Raw genomic sequence first — 20,719 nt, 5'->3', positions numbered from 1 at the left:
TCTGGATGTTTGTGCAGTCCTTGTGGGTCTCCCTACTGTGCCTCGGAGAGCACGTTAAGCCGGTCCCTGTTGTTATCATGAAACCTGATAGCGATCTTTACTCATAGCAGAGAAATATCCGTCAACCCACCTTGGAGCAGCGTGGTGGATTAAGCTCTGATCGTCCTCCTACATGGGGAAAGAGGCCTATGTGCAGAGGCCTATAGCAGTGGGAAATTACAGACTGAAGCGAAGCGTAGTGTAGCGTCTCGTAGCGAATTTTCTTTAGACTACACGACTGAAGTAAGACTTACGAAACGTAACTCTCTCTTTCTTTCTTCACTAACTTATATCTCCCTTTCAACTTCCGTTCGTCTCGCCCCAAGTCAAGCGTGAAGTTTTACTAACAAGAAGTTTAACTAAAAAGAAGTTTTACTTCAAAAAAATAAATTTTAAGCGTAAATCGCTGCATTCACCGCGCGCCCGCTCCAATATCGAATTACTCACGAAGCTAAGTAACCTTGATATTCGTAGTCCCACATAATATAAGTACCTATGCAGATATATATCACCTCACAGGTCTGCAACTAGACAATATTTTCGTTTACGATGTTAAAAACAAGATTTGTGCGGACGAGAATAAACATAATCGACAGTGATCTTTAGAAGTACCTAATTACAGTTATTTTAATAATTTAAGTATACCTAGTTATATTTAATCATGGGTTATTATTTATTCACTTATTATTTAACTTTAATCGGAAACTACACTTCAGCCTATCGCAGTCCACTGCTGGACACAGGCCTCCCCAAGTTCGCGCCACACATCCCGGTCTTCCGCAATCCTCATCCAGCCTACACCGGCCAAACGGTCGGTCCAACAATCTGAAACTAACTTCGATTTTATAGAGCGTTTTTGTCCACAAGTCTGTAATTTTTTTTTTTCTTATTGCTGATGTGGGACAAAAAACTAAATCTTGTGCTGTATGCAAAAAAGGAGCAGATTGATTATGCTCTATGAAATAGTAACAATATATGTACTTATGTAATAAATAAATATGTTATAACATACACACACGTTCGTCTATTCCTCAACTAAACAACTTAATTGTTTGTGTTATAGGTAACAGCCGACTGGTATAGCTACATATCTTAACATACATATAAATAATACATTTATAAATGAATATATATATTACACCCAGACTCGGGGTGGGAATCAAGCACAACAGGCTAATCATGTAGGTAGAGTAAATGTATTTTAGACACAATGTACATAAGTGAATGGCTTTTCGGATTCCGAAATAAAGTCCGAAATTTCAAGGAATATTAACTTTTTCAGACTTTATAAAGACTTTATTATTTTAAAAGTCTTATGCAGTTATAAAGACTTTTTAGGCTTTTATAAGGAAATATTTCAATCAGGCTTCTATTGAAGTCATTACACTAATAACATGCAAATATAAGATTACACACCTACATGCCCTCCCCATACCAAAAATCTCAAAATAAGATTTTCGTCTTAATAAACGTGAACCAGTTTTAAGCTTTGTTCGAGAAAGAATGACTAATACCTGCCGGCTGATAACGTGGAAGCGCTTGTAAATAACAGACGTATTATATTTATGGTTATATTATGATACTGTGATATGAAATTATTTATATTATTTTGTTAATGTGTGAGATATTGTAACAATAAATAAATACAATAGATTGTTGTTAAATTTGAATAAGATGAGGTGATGACTCTTAGATGAGATATTCCACACAAAACACAAATTTAATTCTTCATGTTTCTTGCTCTCTAATTAGTTAATATTTTTAACCGATTTTGATAACGTGTATTTACTCGACTACTTTTTCGTCTACACTGTATTACTTAGGGTCTGCCAGATAAGCAGCGTTTCGGCAACAAATTCTTGCTGTCAAAACAATTGCTTGCTGTCAAAATTACTTCTTATTACATCAGCTATCTTCCAGTGAAAGTCCCGTCAAAATCAGTCCAGTCGTTTCATAGATTAGCCGGAACAAACAGACAGACCGACAAAAATTGTAAAAATAGGTTATTTTGGTATATACTTATACCGTGTATACCTACACATATGGATATATGCATATAGTAAAAAGCAGTTATTTTAATATTAGTACAAACAGACACTCCAGTTTTATTTATTTGTATACAGATATTAATCTTTATATTAATACATGAAGCAAAAACTATGTACCCCTTTTTACAAAAATTGCGCGGACGGATGATTATGATATTTCGTACACTTACCTATAGTTTATATAGAGGAGTGTAGAATGCTAATATTTTTTTTTAAATATGCATAAATATGTATTAAAACAATAAAAAAAAATTACACACACTACCATGTATTTGACACACACGCATATTATTGTGTTATGTGCTGTGTGGCTACGGCACTAAAGAATTTAGCCCCTCTCTTCCCGTGGGTGTCGTAAGAGGCGACTAAGGGATAACAAGGTTCCACAACCATCTTGGAATTTAAGAAGCCGACCGATGGCGGGATAACCATCCAACTGCTGGCTTTGAAATACACAGGCCGAAGACGGGCAGCAGCATCTTTGGTGCGACAAAGCCAGTACTGCGGTCACCAACCCGCCTGCCCAGCGTGGTGACTATGGGCAAAACACACGAGTTCACGTTATTTTTGACGTAAAGTTATGGAGGCCTATGTCCAGCAGTGGACTGTATAGGCTGTAATGATGATGATATTATACTCTTTTGTTGATTGTCAGTCTATAGTCAAATTGAAATATTAAAAAAAGATTCTTTATTTTTATTATTTTTTGGTTTTCTTTAATTTAAATTTTTAATTGTGGCCGAATCGACCTTTGAGCGACCACTAGTTTTTATAAATTGTGCGATTAGTCGCCTAAAATACCGTCGGTTTGCGGGTTCGATTCCTGTTCGGGATGGATATTTGTATTATATCCGCCCTTGTCGCTTGTCGCCCCCGTCGGTCCCGATAGCGATCGTTACTTATAGTAGGGACATATCCTCCAATTCGCAGCGTACTGGATTATTCTCCCATCCCTCTCCTACATAGAGAAAGAGGCCTATGCCCAACAGTGGGATGTTACAGGCTGAATACAAATGCGAATGCGAGAAGCTTTGTGAAAAATGCAGCTGCATTAATAATTACCCACTCAGTACGTTATCATAGAAATATAAAAATTACCAAACTAGACATTAGGTAATAGTCGTAAGTCGAAAAAGAAATTTTAACAGAACTATATTTCCAATAAAAGTATATGTCACGTAAATTAATGTAAAAGGTTTCAATGGAAAGATTAAAATTATCGTTAAATATTCGAAATTATCTTTTAGGTATATTTCAGTATGATAATCGTTTGTATTAAGTGATAAAAGTCACGTTTTTAAACGAAATAAGTTTTATTTTTTTATTAAATAAAGTAAAACAATTGTACTTACTGAAGTAGTGTTTATTTTTATATTGAACAATAGATTCAATTTGAAAGTTTGTTTTTTAAAGAAAAGAAAAAAAAAACAAGTATTAAAATAACAATATTCCATAATAATTGTGTTTGCTCGCAAACGAAAAAAAAACCGACTTCAATTACATCGACAAGTAATACAACGTAGATCGACGAAAAAATAGTCAAGCAACTACGCGTTATTAAAGATTACTCAAAAAGTAGTTATCAGATCTCGATAAAATTTATATGTGACCACATGATAAACATCAGCTTTCGATTAAATTAAAAATTATCAAAATCGGTACACCCAGTAAAAAGTTATTACGGATTTTCGAGAGTTTCCCTCGATTCCTCTGGGATCCCACCATCAGATCCTAGTTTCCTTATCAAGGTACCAAACTAGGGATATCCCCTTTCCAACAAAAAAAGAATTATCAAAATCGGTACATCCAGTAGAAAGTTATGCGGTATAATACAACGTAGGTCGACGAAAAAAGCGTCAAGTAAAAACACATTATTAGATATAACTCGAAAAGTATTTGTTAGATCTCAAATAAATTTAAATGGGACCAATTGGCACACACCACCTTTCGATTAAAACAAAATTTGTCGAAATCGGTCCACGCGGGCAAAAGTTCTGATGTAACATACATAAAAAAAAAAAAAAAATACAGTCGAATTGAGAACCTCCTCCTTTTTTGGAAGTCGGTTAAAAAGTAAAAATTATTTTTTTAAAAGATACCTACTCATACTGCAAACAAAATATACTTATGTTACACTTCAATACAAGTTCAGTTACAATAAGTACCATTTCCCATCGGAGTCAACATCGGGATCAGGGGCGGCTTTTTAATGCAGGGAGTGTAGTGCACCGGGGCGCCGCGCCGCCTGGTCTTAAGGGGCACACAGAGCCGTACAAAGGCGCAAATAGATATTGTTGACATTTATAACTGACGTAATATCTATAATTGATATTTATTTCCGAGTGTCGTTTTATAATAATTTTGTTAAAATTGTAAAGTGTAGGATGAGTAACTTAATATTTAAATAAAGAAGTAATTTGATACCCTGTATGAAAAAATATCATAAACTTAATAAAAACATGGATAAATGCTGACAAAATTCACATACCGAATTATGAGAAGCTATGAGATCTAAAATATTACATTGTGATTCTTAACAGGGCGGTACTTACTGTAACATGAAGTTATCTAATTAAATTATCTCGGGTAAAACCACGCGAAAAGTCAAGTATTACATGTACAAATATCTATTCTTTTTTTAATAATGAAAGTGATAAATAAACATCGAAGAATAGAATCTAATCTAGAATCATCTGCTATCTGTCCGTGTCTATATTTTTATCCCGTCTTCTATTTTAGTTTACTTCCAAAGTAATTCAATGAAAACGTCTATTTTCACGACGTACAGTTCTTTTTAGTAGGTACTTTTTCTTGTCAAGTTTTGATGTACCTAATGGAATGTAATTTTAAAGGGGGTGAGAGATGAAAATAAAAATCATTAAAATCGGTCCCAGTCAAAAGTTCCAAGGCTCTGAATCGAATCGAGAACCTTCTTCTTTTTTGGAAGTCGGTTAAAATTGGTGGCTCGCGGCTCGCAGTGCTGCCACACGCACGAGCGCAGGCGGGTTAGGAGCAAAATTTCAAACTTGTCGGTTCGCCAATGAACTTACTCGGCGCTTTTAAAGTACGCGTACTTAGGGATAAGTATTACTATACTCTGTGACTTAGGGTGACACTAGCGAAAAAGGTCGTCGAGCCACAAATTTGCGAACTTACTCGCACGTCTATCACCCTCTTTACGTTCAAATATTTGAAGCATAACGACGTTAGGGCTGAGAGTCAGTAAGATAAAATAAATTTTACTGATATTTAACTGAGGTAGGGTACAGCAGGAATTTCCTGCTCAAAATATGGAGCAGCCCGACTGGGGTAGTACCTCGACCTTACAGAAGATCACAGCAAAATAATACTGTTTTCAAGCAGTATTGTGTTCCTGTTGGTGAGTAAGGTGACCAGAGCTCCTGGGGGGATTGGGGATTGGGTCGGCAACGCGCTTGCGATGCTTCTGGTGTTGCAGGCGTCTATAAGCTACGGTAATCGCTTACCATCAGGTGAGCCGTACGCTTGTTTGCCGACCTACTGACATAAAAAAAAAAAAAAATAGCTAAAAATGGAAATACAATAGAAATATTTCTTTATTCTATGGAAAGAGATCCATAAATTAAATAATAATAACGACTTTCGCTAAAATAAATATTTCTTCCAGATAACAGAACTCAGGGACAAAAACATAAAGACAAAATAGTGGAAAGTAGGTGCGCAATCATCATCATCATCATATCAGCCTATTGTAGTCCACTGGTGGACATAGGCCTCCAGAAGTTCGCGCCAAAAATGGCGTGAACTCATGTGTGTTGTCCATAGTCACCACGCTAGGCAGGCGGGTTTGTGACCGCAGGACTGGCTTTGTCGCACCGAAATCACTGCTGCCCGTCTTCGGTCTGTGTATTTCAAAGCCAGCAGTTGGATGGTTATCCCGCCATCGGTCGGCTTTATAAGTTCCACGGCAGTAGTGGAACTGTGTTATCCCGCCTCGCCCGTTTAGTCGCCTCTTACGACACCCATGGGAAGAGAGGGGGTGGCTATATTTTTTAATGCCGTAGCCACACAGCATGCTCAATGCTAAATCATAATAACATGAAAATAAAAAAATTGTCAAAAAATAAAAATAAAATATTTAGGGGTGAGCCTCAAAATGTCGTTTGTTACCAAACTTCTCCAAAACGGCTTGACAGATTTTTATGAAATTTTGTGTGCATATCGGGTAGGTTTGAGAATCGTCCAACATCTATTTTTCATGCCACTAAATACTAACTAACTAATAAAGGGGTTAATAACATATATGGCAAAACGACGTTTGCGGGATCAGCTATATAGTTATTATATAATTTCGTTATAGTTCGTATTTTCCCAAAAAAAAAAAGATTAAGCTTAATTAAGTATATCTAAATACTAAATAGTGTAACAAACGCAATTCACTGGTCTTTGTATGACATCAAAGATTGAAATTTGCGAGTTGTTGCTAATCAGTTTATAATTTACCTAAGTTATTTCATATTTCCCTCAATTCCAAAATATTTGTCAGTTTTACGCTAATTTTATAAACTAGCAATGTACGTTGGAAATTTAACTAGTGTTACATCTATTCGAATTGAGATTTTTTTTTAATAATACCCATGCTTACGCTTATTTGATAAGTAGAAACTTTCACACTATAAATTTTTCATTTTTCACACCTACAAGCGTATTTGACATAATATTCCACCGTAAACCTATACATCAAAATTCAAGTTTGCAACACAATTTAAACATTTTATCTTTCTTCTCTACGTTGGTATTATCTGAAAAATGTATGAATCTATAGATTTCCAAAAAACGGACTCGTCTCATGGCCTTAAGAGCCATTTCACAATTTTACGCTCTGCAAGTTTAGGTAAATTTGGTCGCATCGCGCGAGTCGTACGAGCCGCGCGATCTTTGTGCTAGTACGTATAGTGTGACAACCAAAAGACCATCGTGATCATTTTCTGATGTATAATAAAAATTATAACTATGGTATAAAATGTTTTTTACATAATTAATTTGTTAAAAATTTCAAGTATGTTATATAACAACAGTCAATAAATTTAAAATAAAATTAAAAAAATCAATTTTATGAAACAATTTTTTTAAATTGATTTAGTTTTTTCAGTTTACGAATGAATCTAATATTTACGATATGAATAAAAAAGCGTTTAATGACATCGACACCGACAAACATATTAATTAACAAATAACAAGACAAACAGATTGAAATGCTCAGATTAATAAACAAAAGGCAGATGGAGCGCACCGAACATGCGAGTGAAGCCACCAAAGCGAATACAAAATCAAAAGCGAATACAAAGTCGCAGCAGTGCTAAAGATAGCGTCGTATTGTTTAAACGTCTCGAGTGATTCATTATTTTTGTCAAAAAATGCCGTCTTGTGTTATTAAACATTGTGAAAGTTGTTCCCAAAAATAAAAAAAGAGGATGGAATTTCATTTCACAGGTAATTATAAATTATTTAATTGGTTTTATTATTTATTCACTCAATAAATTATATGGTTATCTCGGAACACAAAACCTCGACATTAATTCAACTGTGTTGCCAGTGTTCGGCGAAATGTTTTTCCCTTCAATTGGGGAAACTACCTGATGGTCTAGGCGTTAGTGAGACTGACTTTTAAATGTACGGACGTGTATTCGATTTCCACACGTAATTTCACGCCTAAATAGTTATTCCGAATTTAGATGTATTTTTATTTGTTATTACCATTTACTGTGATTCGGTCATTAATATCTAATGCAGGAGCTTAAATAAAAATGTATATGGTTATCAATTTAGTTCCTATATATATATACATATATATGATAATGATGAAGTTATTTACATATATGGTATATTTTGTTAAGTTGTGGGCAATAGCCAGATTATAATATTAGTGGAATTAATGGAAGATGCTAGATATATTTAAAGAATACATATTGTAATCAGTGTTAAGTTTTATTATTTAATGATTTTTGCAGATTGCCGACAGATGTTGTTCTACGCGAGGAATGGGTTTCTATTATTCGCTAAAGCAGGCAAGACAATAATTGGCAGGCTTCATAATTTTGCGTTGTGTGTTCATTACATTTTAAAGAGGATGGCTTATGCTTTACCGAAAAATGTCGTAGGTTGATAAAAAAAAATTCCAATGTAATTATTTGTAATACTATCTAATCTTTTGGTCTAGTCTTTAAGTTTTCTGTATATCGATGTATGTGTGTGTGTGAATAAATGATGATGATGATTATTATTATTATTATTATTAATAAATATTTTATATTATGTATGTTTTTTTTTAATTTATCTAATGAAATAAATATGGTACTACTGAAAAACACTAAAGTTTTATTATCTAGAGTTGTAAACATTGTAAAGTCCATTTAAACCTTATTAAACAAAAACAAAATTAATACCGGAAGCAAAGTGTGGACGGACCGCTAGTTATATAAATCTTGACATATTACCTATTTCTTTCGTTATTTTTAACGAAACCTTTATTAATATTATTATTATTATTAAAGTATTTATTTAGTTATAAATTCATGTATCCAAATAAAACTTTAGAACCTATTGTCGTAAAAGGACATTTTAAAAAATACAGGGAGTTTTTTTCTTTTTATGGTATCATTATACACACATAGATGCACGTGTTCCTACACTGCCATTTCTAGTCGCCACGCACACATGAATAAAAAGTGGCTTCATACTTTTTGTTGCACACGCTCCATCTGCCTTTTGTTTATTAATCTGTGTTGAAATGCTTATTTGTATTGATAGTGTGAGAAAATAAAATTAAATTATACATTTGTTTACAGAAATTATCATTATATTATTTTACAGTCATTTTCGTAATATGTTTATTTTATTTATATTTTATTATGAAAGTATCAAATGCGTTTTATCCGCTATAACAACAGGCGCTTGGCGCGTGTGAGCGAAAGAGACGGCTGCGCAGAATTTGGCATGGACCTTACCTCTAAGAGCGCTAGCGCTCGACTGATTTACCGGGCTTGATGCGTGGCAATATATACTATCTTTTTATTATTTAATATAAAATGTATTAAAAATAATTACATCTTTTAATTATTTTTTTTATATTCCTTAATGATGTAAGTTTACTTTGATGAAGATAGTTCGTTAAAATTACTTAGTTTTCTAAGAGAAATATCGCTTTTAAAATTGTACTTATTTGGAAAATATTCGTAACTTTAAATTTTTTTTATCGTTTAATAGAGATACAAATGGAATAAAAATCTATGATAGTGGACAACAAAATTATATTCCACATATTATGATATTTTTTTAAAATGGTTTCAACGTAGAGGTTATTGAAAAGTAGGACTTCAAAGTATACATTGCGACCGTTTACCCAGGGAGGAGGCTGATGAAAAGGTTAATAATTTTATACACATAATATAAATCAAAATTCTGACCTGACTATGGACTACAACAAAGGTTGCTCTATTATATTTCAAGAATATAAATTACATTATTGCATCCAACACTGAGATTAACGACGTCAAAATATTACAATTTCGCAGATTGTTACCGATTTTTGTGAAATGGCTCTTAACAACTCGCTAATTTCGAGTATCTAGCCATGCCTCCTAATAATAACGGTTTAGAAAGGACTGTTGTGTGTATTTTTGTATAATATATATTTGTTACATATTCTATTGTTTTTTACTTATTTATATGTATTTATATACCACCTGCCCATCTGACAAGCAATATCCCTTTCATTATCAGGTTGTCTGGAAGAGATTGCTTTTTAGCAATAAGATCGCCTGGTTGTACAATTTATTACTATAATTGCTTGTAATGTAAATTTTGTTCTTTATTTAAATGTGCAATAAGGTATATTATTATTATATTAAATCATCACAAATCATACACAGGCCGAAGACGGGCAGCAGCGTCTTCGGTGCGACAAAGCCAGCCCTGCGGTCACCAACCTGTCTGCCCAGCGTGGTGACTACGGGAAACACACATGAGTTCACGCCATTTTTGGCGTGCACTCAGCTAGCAGTGGACTACGATAGGCTTAAGTGATGATGATGATTAATTAAATCATTTTACATCAAAAATATATTATTTCACAGCAAGTAAATCAATTATTTATCAAAATTAACATTTCAAATATTTCGAAAATAACATCAATAGTTGCTTAAACGTATTTAAACTATTTTCATATCAAAATATATTGAGTGCACAGCAAATTAACTATTCCTGCAGCAGAAACAGCTGTCTTTGCAACATTTATATGCTTTTGTTTAACATTATTTCTTATAGATGTTATGAACCAAGTAATAAATAGCATTTTATAAATAATGCTCAGGGTGGAATAGATAATTATAATTCAAACTTCCTTATGACATTGCCTCGACTTTGTGAATATCGACATGTGGATTTCAGGCCACCTGTCAAATAACCTAATGCACATATACATTGCAAGATAATTATGTATATGTAATTAGATAATTAGTTCGTTGCATTGTACTTTTAATTGACTGGGTATATTTTTAAACTGCGCTGTTTATATGAATGGTCAAGGTCGGATCACTCTCCGCGATTACAAGTTAGATTAATTTTTGTACTCGTCTTGTCCACACTAATCAAACATATCTGCCTCCAATTCTTAAAGAACTATGTATGCAAAAAAATATATAATAAAAGTGTAGTTTCCATTGAAACAAAACATGCTCTTAAAATTCAATCATATTACAGAAAAGAAGAAGAAACATGAATAGGTTTAGTTTAAAAAAATGAAAAATATATATATGTATACTTATATATATTAATTTTCAAAAAATTGTAAATGCGTCAAAGTAAAATAATAATTTAGACTATAAATATTTTTTATTGTTCATATAAATTAATAACAACTTAAAATGGGATGAATGAACAAAAATATGTGATAAATGTTATCATTCACAGCTTGTTCCAAACATACATAGAAAACCTCTTTAGAAATGTATTACATATTACTCTGTCATTCATTACTACATTGGTAACAATATAGCTGGTTCTGTACAATTTTTTTTTTTAAATTTCAGTAAAACAAATAACTTTATCAAAATAGTTTACTAAAATCTAACTTAACTAATTAGTCTTTTTGGGCTTTGATAATTTCTCATATTTGCTCTTCGAAGAGTACCAGAGACCAAAGGGAATAGCGAGTGACGGTAGAGTCATGACGATGAATGCCGCCCAATCTAAGACGTGTGATGAGAATTTACGGTCGTAATCCTTGAAAGCTACAATGGTGCCTTCTCCTGGGGCACTGCTGATTGAATATTGGATCTGAAACATTAAAATAAATATTATAGTTGAATAATTAATAAGTAATTATCAACTATTAAATGCTTTTAAAGTACTATAATTCACTTGTATATAATGCATCATAACACTTTTTTTTATTTATTTATAATATTTTATTAACCTCTAATACAATAATAAATATTGTAAAATTTCGAAATAAATTTATATTTTAATATAGAATTATTAGGTAAAAAACTCACGTTCTTTTACACATTTATGTGATATTAAAGGATTATTTCATTTGAGTACATTCGATAAAATTTAGGAAAGTAAATCCCTTTTAAATTGTTTAAAAGAGATTTACTTTACATTACTGTACATTCATAATAACAACGTTGGGATCGTTTCAATTAAATAAAATCCAATCCAAACTACACAGACGAGTAAGAAATTATTAAAAATTAAATGATACAAAAACTCGCTCAGAAATAAATTTAAAGCAAACAAGAAACTCAAAGAGGATCTATAAAACAAGTAGCTCAATGTAACAAATTACTTTCACTTCACTTTTAAGATTTAAAAAAAAAAAGAAAAATTTGTACCTCAGTGGAATCTTCACTTTTCTTGTAAGTGACTTCAGCAGATGTGAAGTTGAAGTATCCAAATCTGTTGGATCTGACAGTGACGACGTGAGACACATTGGTCTGAGGAGCTATACGGTCAATTTGAGCTGTAAGTTGACCTCCGACCACTTGGAACACTTCTGGATGGAATCCATTGTCGACAAGCTTCACATCCACCGCTGGAGCTGTTCCCACGTTAAATAATGTATATTTAACAAGGATATCCAATTTCTCTACTAGGTATTTGTTTAATACTTGTTTCGACACTAGAAGCCTTGCAGCCGCAGGTTCCTCGTCTGCTGTGACAGCCGTAGCAATTAAAACAATTAATGCTAGCAATTTCAGGCCCATTGTGTCTGAAAAATAAAAATTTGATAATAAATCTATCCGCTTAGAAGTATGATAAGCACAACGATGATCGACGAAAATATGAATGAAAATTCGAATACGAAATCTTCAAAAACACTTGTAAAAAGATAATTATATAAAATAATTAAAGATATATAATATTTTGTTTGTAATACCTTATAGTTAACTAATATAATGCGAAATTATTGCTAGTTTTGAGCGCCGAGAATAGTGAAATGTTACGAACATTGACACCTCTCCAATTTACGTGGCTGACGTTTCACTCCACGCGTTCAAATCATTGCCAGATAATCGATTTGAACAGTTAGGGTGCATTCACATGTTGTATAAATATGAAAATGTTTTCCCGTGATAAGCTAATATGATAAAATATGTTATACTTCTATACTATTAAACGGAGATATTTTCCCAAAATTTTATAAATTTAAAAAGTGATGTAAGGCATATTTAATTAAAGTATTTATAGATAGGCCATTAGGCCCATTATTATTGATTATTTCGGCATCTATTTTATTTGAACGCTACGGAGTGTAGTTGTCAATTTTTAAGTAGATTGTATTGAATTTGTATTTTTAATGAAAATAAATTTTCGAAAAATGCCTAGCTTTAATTAATTCGGTGTATACTTACTCAGAAGGTAATTAGTGAGCTATAAAATTAGTTAAACTATGACCGATAAAGAAGATGTTAGCAAAGAACCCGCTAAAGAACCACTAGATGACGAAGCTCTAGAGAAGTACGCTTGATTTTTAATACATTATTACGAGATGTTTTATTTGTCTGACCTGTTGTTTCTTTTAAGATATTAAAGTTACCGTTGGTTGTATTTCATTGTTAAATCTTTTAACGAAATGAAATGCTTGCTTTATTTCTTTTAGTTGTCTCGGTTTTATTTGAATGTCAGTCATAAATTATTTTGTTATGATGTATTAATTATTTTTTGTATTTTTAACTTATATAGCAGCTTAAGACTAATACGTGAATTATAAATTATATTATTATAATTTAAAATGTTTTAAGAGACGAAAAAATATTGAAAAATAAAACAAACTTGTTTTACAAATATATTATTGAATAACATATTTAAATAAATAATTATTTTCAATTTATATTTAAATTTAAAATCTTTTAAAAGAGAAATGGGCTATTATTAATTGGAATTTGTTAACTTATTTTCACTTGTAGTAAAAATTAGATTTTTTACTACTTACCTCAAAATGAGATTTAATATATTTTACTAATTTTATTAACAGATAACATAGCGTTTTTTATGTTTAACTATAAGCTTTTTACTAAATATTTAGAAGAGGAACCTATAAAAAACTGTTTTTAACTCTTAGGGGTCGTCCATTAATCATGTGAGGCACAATAGGTGGGAAGAGGTTGGGAACAAAAACACGAAATATCACAAGGAGGCGGGGGGTTGGCTTTTTTCATTGAATGCACAAATTCTAAATCCAAAAACAGGCAACAAGTAATCTGCAATCTTACCATCTGTCTGTTAATTTGTATCACATTGCTTAATCTTCCAAAATTTTATCAGACTATACCTGTATTTGAAGATAATATTCTGAAAATTTCAACATATTTCGCATAAAACTTGACTCGTGATTTTTGGGTATGGGAAAGAGGGCGATTTTTGGGTATGGGAGGGGGTGTCTAAAACCTCACCATCACCAAAAAAATCATGTGATTAAAAGAAGATCCCTTATCTGTCTTTTTGTTTAATTCTAATAAAATGTATTATGATTTGGAAAATCTTTGTACAATTAATTTAATAAAAATAAAACTAATTTCAATGGGTTTTACTAGTCATAGTAAAGTATGAAAAGAGATAATTTACAATTGAAAAAGAAACTGGTGCTCAATGATTAAGATAAGTCATGAATGAAGTTTGATTCTGCAGCTTATATTATGATAGTATGATCCATACCACATTACAGAAATGTTAATTTATGCTAAAAAGCTTATAATTTGAAAAGTGTATAAAACAACAACATTAATTTAGTTACTTAGAAAAAAATTTAAATCTTTGTTTTGAAACCCCATATACTTTTCAAAATAACAATCACGCTAAATATAACTGAAGTAGGGCACAGCAGGAAATTTTCTGCTTAAATTATGGAGTAGCCCAACTGGGGTAGTACCACGACTTTGCAGAAGATCACAGCTAAATAATGCGTTTTCAAGCAGTGTTGTGTTCCTGTTGGTGAGTAAGGTGACCAGAGCTCCTGAGGCGAAATTGGGGATAGGGTCGGCAACGCGTTTGCGATGCTTCTGGTGTTGCAGACATCTATAAGTTACGGTAATCGCTTACCATCAGGCGAGCCGTACGCTAGTTTGCCGACTTAGTTACACACACTAAAAAAATCCCATACAATCAAAAGCGCTCATAGTTATTGTGAAAGTTTATAAACATATTGAAACAAAAATATCCATATTTATTTATATTATTAAGTTTTTCTGATCATGCAGAGAATTATTTCATATGTATAAGTTTTTTTATTTTGATTGAGTATTGAATTATATTCCATAATTTAATATTTTGATAAAAATAGTGGGTACTATATTAAATTTTTTAAAGAATTATAATTAAACTTATAGCTGATTTAAATAAAACTTCCCTATTACATTACTTAGGTTGGCGGTCGAAGAGCTATTACGGGAAGCAGTGCAAGGTGCTGCAAGAGCTGAAATAGTTGGTCCATCAGGTTGGATAAAAGCCCCTCAGCAAAAAACAAACAAACGTTTTCTAGTCAATACACTCAGGCATGCCGTAGGCTCCAATAGATATTACACAAGCAGTGCCCATCGAAACCCATATAAACCTCAAAAGAACGAACGAAAACCAGAACTCCCTATCAAAAAGGACAGATCAAAAAAAAAGTGCTAAAATGGCGGAAGAATACGACGTTGAAAGTGTTATTAGTAAAATTATAAACGCCAATGAATCAACATGGGATCCTGAAGAAATAATGCCACTAATAATAAAAGAAATAGATCAACGAAAAGTAGACGTAAGGAAATTCATAGATAATTGTGATTATGATATAGAAGCTATAGTAGCCGAGAGCGATGAGTTACGTATCGAAAGCCAAGACCTCGTCGACGAAATGGAGACTTGTAAACAAGAAATAGAAGAAGAAGCTATGGTAGAAATTATTCAGTCTCTTGATAGTCACGATAAAATTGCCAAAGAATTACAATCAGTTAATTTTGCTTTGAACATCGTAGATGATGTTATAAGATGCAGTGAATACATGAAACAGTTCGATGAAGGTAGGGAAGCTCAGAGTTTTTCTAGAGCCATCGAAGCAATTGACGAATTAATGCAGTTTATAGAGACGCCTACTAGTGGTTTTAAGCAGTTAGAACTTTATGAGAGTACGAAAAATACAGCCCAGTTAATTTTGGATGATCTTTTGCACGACCTGAACGAGGAATGGGAAAAAATGATATCGTTCAGTATGGATCTCCAAAATCATAAAACAATTATCACAATGAATATAATATTAGATGAATCTGAAAATTGTAAAGATGTTTTAGTTGCACTAGATAACACCCAAAATCTGGTTGGAAAAATTTCAGCATTTGCCAGAATTCTTAAGGAAGATGTTTTAACACCAATACTGAAACACGATTGTTCGATTTATTCAGCTACCGACGAAACAGCAACAATAACGATCAATTATAAACCGAATTTCACTCCTCCGTACAATGTCGTAATAGCAAATATGAAGTTATTGTTTCAGTTCATCAATAATAAATTCAACATAAAATATTCTGAAAATAAAACACTTATGAAAATATTCGGACAGTTGATTAACGCGGACTTTTGTGAAATGATGATTAACGATTGTCTAGTGAATACGATACCAAATAATATCAACGATTTGCAATGTTACGATAAAGTAACATCTGATATACAAGATTTCCAATATTTTCTAACAGTTATTAATTTATTCCCCGAAGAAGGTCTGACGCTGTTGAAGTACATGGACAATATTGATGTTCTGTTTTCGCACAGATCGAGTCAGTACTTCTTAGAAACTGCGCGAAGTATTATGCTCAAAGATTTAAGTATCACAATGTCTATAGGAGTCGAAAAGATACCAGATGAGCAAATGAATTCCGAAAACTATTCAGTGGACACTTACACGGAGGAGGCACTTGATACATTTGGGAAGACATTACCAAAAAGTTTGTTCTACTTTCCGAGATGTATGATATCGAAAACCGCTCGGGAGTTACTCGATCTGGTCTACTTGATAATGGAGCAAGCGGCGCAGTGTTCTGATGTTGTTTGTAAGAAAATGTATTATACCGTGAGGCTCATATTCGAACTGTACGATGCGGTGGTCCCATATAGTCATGAAAATTATCTGCAGACAATACCGCAATATGTTGGTAGGTATCTGATATTAATTATTATTTAATATAAACTTTGGTATATTAAGATGGGCTATTTTGTTTTTATTCGCGATGAAAGTTCTTCATGGCAAACGATGTTTGACTTTAAAATAAACCTCTTCTAATAACTATACGAATTGTAACAAATTGGTATGTTGCACTTCAAATTTATACTTATAATAAAATTGTGACGCCCAATTCAGTACAATGTATTCAATTTTTTTTTTCAGAGAAATTCTTAAATAATGAAACCAAATCTGTATTTTTTGCATCTGTCTGAATTTGACATAAATTTGATATGATATGAATACATTCTATTAGCTAAGACTCTTGATAGGTGCCTACTTATTAAAATTCGCTACATTTCTTTAGGAGAGATGATTACACCCAAAATATGTTGCTAGGGCACATCCAGTTTTATAGGAGAATACTAGCTGTGCTCGCGACTTCGTCCGCCTGAAATAGTAACTTTACATGTTCAACGTAATTCTTCTTAAAATTGGCATAACTTTTTTTATCTATGAACCAATTGTATGAAACAAACATTAAATGTTAAGTGAAGCTTACCACAATATATTAGTGATAACCGCATCTAAATCGGATAAGCCATTTCTGAGATTAGCGTGCACAAACATATTACATTTGCATTTTTATTATAATTATGTATTGATATGATGATATCAATAGTTGAATTTGGAGAAATTAATTTTAGTATTTTCCTTTTTCAGCATTGTTTCACAACAATTGTATGTATCTCGCACATAACCTACAGACGCTAGGTGACAAATGGTTGTCTTTGATGGACGACAGGGAGCTAGATTACTCGATAGGATTTTTGGACTTGGTGCAAAAGCTCAGGGAGTTGGGATACAAACATCTGACAATGCACATGCAGCAACAAAGGAAACAAATATTGGACAACATTCGTTCTTCGGGTATGTAGCTGTTTTGTCGAAAAAATCAAGATTACTATAGTTATGAAAAATAAATGCTTAAAACTTTGTGGTCCCAAATACTATGATTTAATAAATATTTAACATGTTTGTTATTAGTCAATTTGACGACTTATTAAGACATCGTGCAGTAAATCTTCGATATGATGGCCTAGCTAGAAGTTAACTCGATTCAATACTTTATTATTTCCTTGAATTAAATATAATTCTATAAAATAGCATTTTAACGTGTGTATTATTTTACAACGTTTAGATTTGAACTGCATCGTAGTAAAAGATGTCTTAGGTGAGAACGCAGAAGCGGCCGTCAGGCAGTGTCTCAGGCAGTTGCAGCTATTGAAGAATGTATGGATCGGGGTTTTCCCGTCTAATGTGTTTACAAAGTAAGATATATATTTTTTTTCACGTTTTTATCTTGTTGAAAAATTTATTTTTTTCATTTAAAATTATGAAAATCAATATATATATATATATATATATATATGAGGTAGGGCACAGCAGGAATTCCCTGCTCAAAATATGGAGCAGCCCGACTGGGTTAGTATCTCGACCTTACAGAAGATCATAGCTAAATAATACTGTTTTTAAACAGTACTGTGTTCCTGTTGTTGAGTAAGGTGACCAGAGCTCCTAGGAGGGGGGGATTGGGGATTGGGTCGGCAACGCGCTTGCGATGCTTCTGGTGTTGCAGGCGTCTATAAGCTACGGTAATCGCTTACCATCAGGTGAGCCGTACGCTTGTTTGCCGACCTAGACTAATACAATGTGGAAAAATATATATTAAAAAAATATATATATAAATATAATGTAGTTGATTGTGTAAAAACTAGATTGTGATTACAAGTTTACTAGTTTTTTCTGTATTTTTTTTTTGTCTTTGTTTAATCACCCAACTGATAAAACATCATAATTTTCTTTGCATGTAATTTTTTTTATCTCCTTTAAGATTGATGGCAACACTGGTCAATATGTTCGTGGATGAGCTGATACACCGGGTGTGTACCGTAGAAGATATATCGATGGAGATGGCAACACAGCTCACCGAAATCTACACTCTAGTTGTACAAAAGGCACCTCAATTGTTCCAAGTAAGTATATTTTTCAACAATAAATCTTATTCTATATTTATCTACAGATTTTTCTATAGAAGTTTAATAAGAGGAATGTTTAATTATAATTGAAACTATTAGTTATAGCATAATATCCGTTATTAATAACTACCTTAGTGTAAAAAAACAAAATTGTTTTTTTTTTCTTTCTCAGAATACATCAGATGTCGAGACATACGTTAAATCGTGGATCAAACTGCAAGAATTAATTTTTGTACTCGGCGGTTCTCTAAAGGACATAGAAAATCACTGGAACGATGGAACAGGACCATTAGCCGTGCATTTTAATGTAGAGGAATTGAGAAGTCTCATCAAAGCTCTGTTCCAGAACACGCAGTTTCGCGCCAATCTACTGTCGAAGATAAAATAATTTTGTTCTGTTGTAGACGTTATTATTAATATAATATTATGTGTTTATGGCCTTCGTTATTTTCATTTATATCAACATCTTAAGCTAATCGATAGTTCCTTTTCCCGTTGGGTATATGCCTTATTAATAATAAATAAAAAGTTTGTGGTGCTACTCACGCCTTTTTTAACCTTACGAATTTAACACTACACTAGTGTAGATATTTCAGAACTCATAAATTCATATGTAGGTATATTTTAAACTGTTCGCTTCCTAATTTTTTTTATAGCACTGTTTAATAGAAGTCCATCGTGTTATGAGGATAATTTCCACATTGTATTAGTTTTCATTCTACTAATGAAACAAAACGATAATTGAGATAATAAGAATAAAACAATCATAGAAATTGCTTTAAGAGCACAACAGGAAATATCGTGCTCAAAATTTGGAGCAGCCTGTCATGAGCAGTACCTCAACCTTACAGGAGATCACAGTTTAATAGCACTGCTTTTTGGTGAGTAGGGCGGTTAGAACTACTGGGGAGGAACTGGAGTAGGGTTGGCAATGCTTCTGGTGTTGCAAAGATCTTTAGGCTATGGTAACTGCTTACCGTCGTACGATTGTTCAAATCATCAATCATCTCAGAAGTACAAAAATATATGACAGTGTGTAGTGTCTCTTGCATGAGTTAAGAGAATAATTATCACCTTCATGTTTTACACGGTTGCCGATATAACTATCTGACGTATAACGGTATCCTACATATAAAAGTATGTGACAGTGTTTTCCTTTTTAATTAATAATTTCATCTAAAGTAATAATAAAAATAATAATGATAATAATAATTATTATTGCCATGAAAACTATACAATGTAATTATTTTTAACGTCATCTGCACTAAGCACAGCTTGTATCGCAGATGCCAGGCATGTAATTACCAGACGAATAGTTCTTTAGACACAGATCGAGCCGACATAAACTATTTTATATAAAATTAATAAAAAAAAAAAAAAAAAATTAAATAAAAAAATTATAATAACATTCTCGTTGTGTGCGTGTTTTTATAGGTGTGTGTATGTGTGCATGTGAGTATGTGTGAGCGCGTGTGTGTGATTACAGAAGTTTTCCCCCTTTTTTATATTAAGATTTCTGTTTCTGCATAATCCAGTCCTAACAACCAGTGTTCAAGTATTTGTTTCAGTTCGTGAGAAGAGAGAGCCTTTATTTTAATTTTACTATGTACGCGTATGTTATATAAGCGCGGTAAAAGGTAGTACGGCTATCGTTTAACAAAGGTGGTTCATGAAGAGGGAACCAGGATTCGGTATACTCGCTGCTTAAGTCTGTGCTCGTGATCTGGTGAGGCTACTGCAACTTTATGCATAAACACCTCTTAGTATGAATAGTTGTCGAACTATTGACAACTCGCAATCTTTGTAGAGTAGATCCAAACTATACCTAAAGGGCTTGCCGAGCATGACCTTAAGAACTGATCTCTGAGCTTTCAACTGCGATCATAATTGAATTGGCAGCACCACCCTAAACT

At 32.7% G+C, this 20,719-nt stretch overlaps 3 protein-coding genes and 1 long non-coding RNA gene across 4 annotated transcripts; 3 read left to right on the top strand and 1 right to left on the bottom strand.

The window, feature by feature from the left end:
* Positions 1-7,316: 7,316 nt before the first annotated feature.
* On the top strand, positions 7,317-8,381 carry LOC123670403. Its single transcript, XR_006745913.1, has 2 exons — positions 7,317-7,559; positions 8,078-8,381. It is a non-coding gene; the product is annotated as an uncharacterized LOC123670403 (long non-coding RNA).
* A 2,558-nt stretch (positions 8,382-10,939) lies between these two features.
* On the bottom strand, positions 10,940-12,622 carry LOC123670393 (translocon-associated protein subunit beta). Its single transcript, XM_045603894.1, has 3 exons — positions 12,508-12,622; positions 11,963-12,339; positions 10,940-11,402 (listed from the first exon to the last, which is right to left on the bottom strand). The coding sequence occupies exons 2-3, from the start codon at positions 12,332-12,334 to the stop codon at positions 11,202-11,204; spliced, it is 573 nt and encodes a 190-aa protein (XP_045459850.1). The 5' UTR covers positions 12,335-12,339; positions 12,508-12,622; the 3' UTR covers positions 10,940-11,201.
* A 216-nt stretch (positions 12,623-12,838) lies between these two features.
* LOC123670385 (protein POLR1D-like) lies at positions 12,839-15,245 on the top strand. The gene is made up of 2 exons (XM_045603886.1): positions 12,839-13,088; positions 14,993-15,245. The coding sequence occupies exons 1-2, from the start codon at positions 13,021-13,023 to the stop codon at positions 15,243-15,245; spliced, it is 321 nt and encodes a 106-aa protein (XP_045459842.1). The 5' UTR covers positions 12,839-13,020.
* Position 15,246: 1 nt separating this feature from the next.
* On the top strand, positions 15,247-19,245 carry LOC123670379 (centromere/kinetochore protein zw10 homolog). The gene is made up of 5 exons (XM_045603878.1): positions 15,247-16,759; positions 17,491-17,697; positions 17,969-18,098; positions 18,662-18,803; positions 18,979-19,245. Exons 1-5 carry the CDS (start codon positions 15,247-15,249, stop codon positions 19,192-19,194), a joined length of 2,208 nt encoding a protein of 735 aa, XP_045459834.1. The 3' UTR covers positions 19,195-19,245.
* The last annotated feature ends 1,474 nt before the right edge of the window (positions 19,246-20,719 follow it).

Source organism: Melitaea cinxia, chromosome 1, assembly GCF_905220565.1.
Source record: "Melitaea cinxia chromosome 1, ilMelCinx1.1, whole genome shotgun sequence".
In the NCBI taxonomy this organism is placed as follows: Eukaryota; Metazoa; Arthropoda; class Insecta; order Lepidoptera; family Nymphalidae; genus Melitaea; species Melitaea cinxia.
Note: the sequence above shows the minus strand (reverse complement) of the source record. Positions and strands in the feature narration are given on the sequence as shown.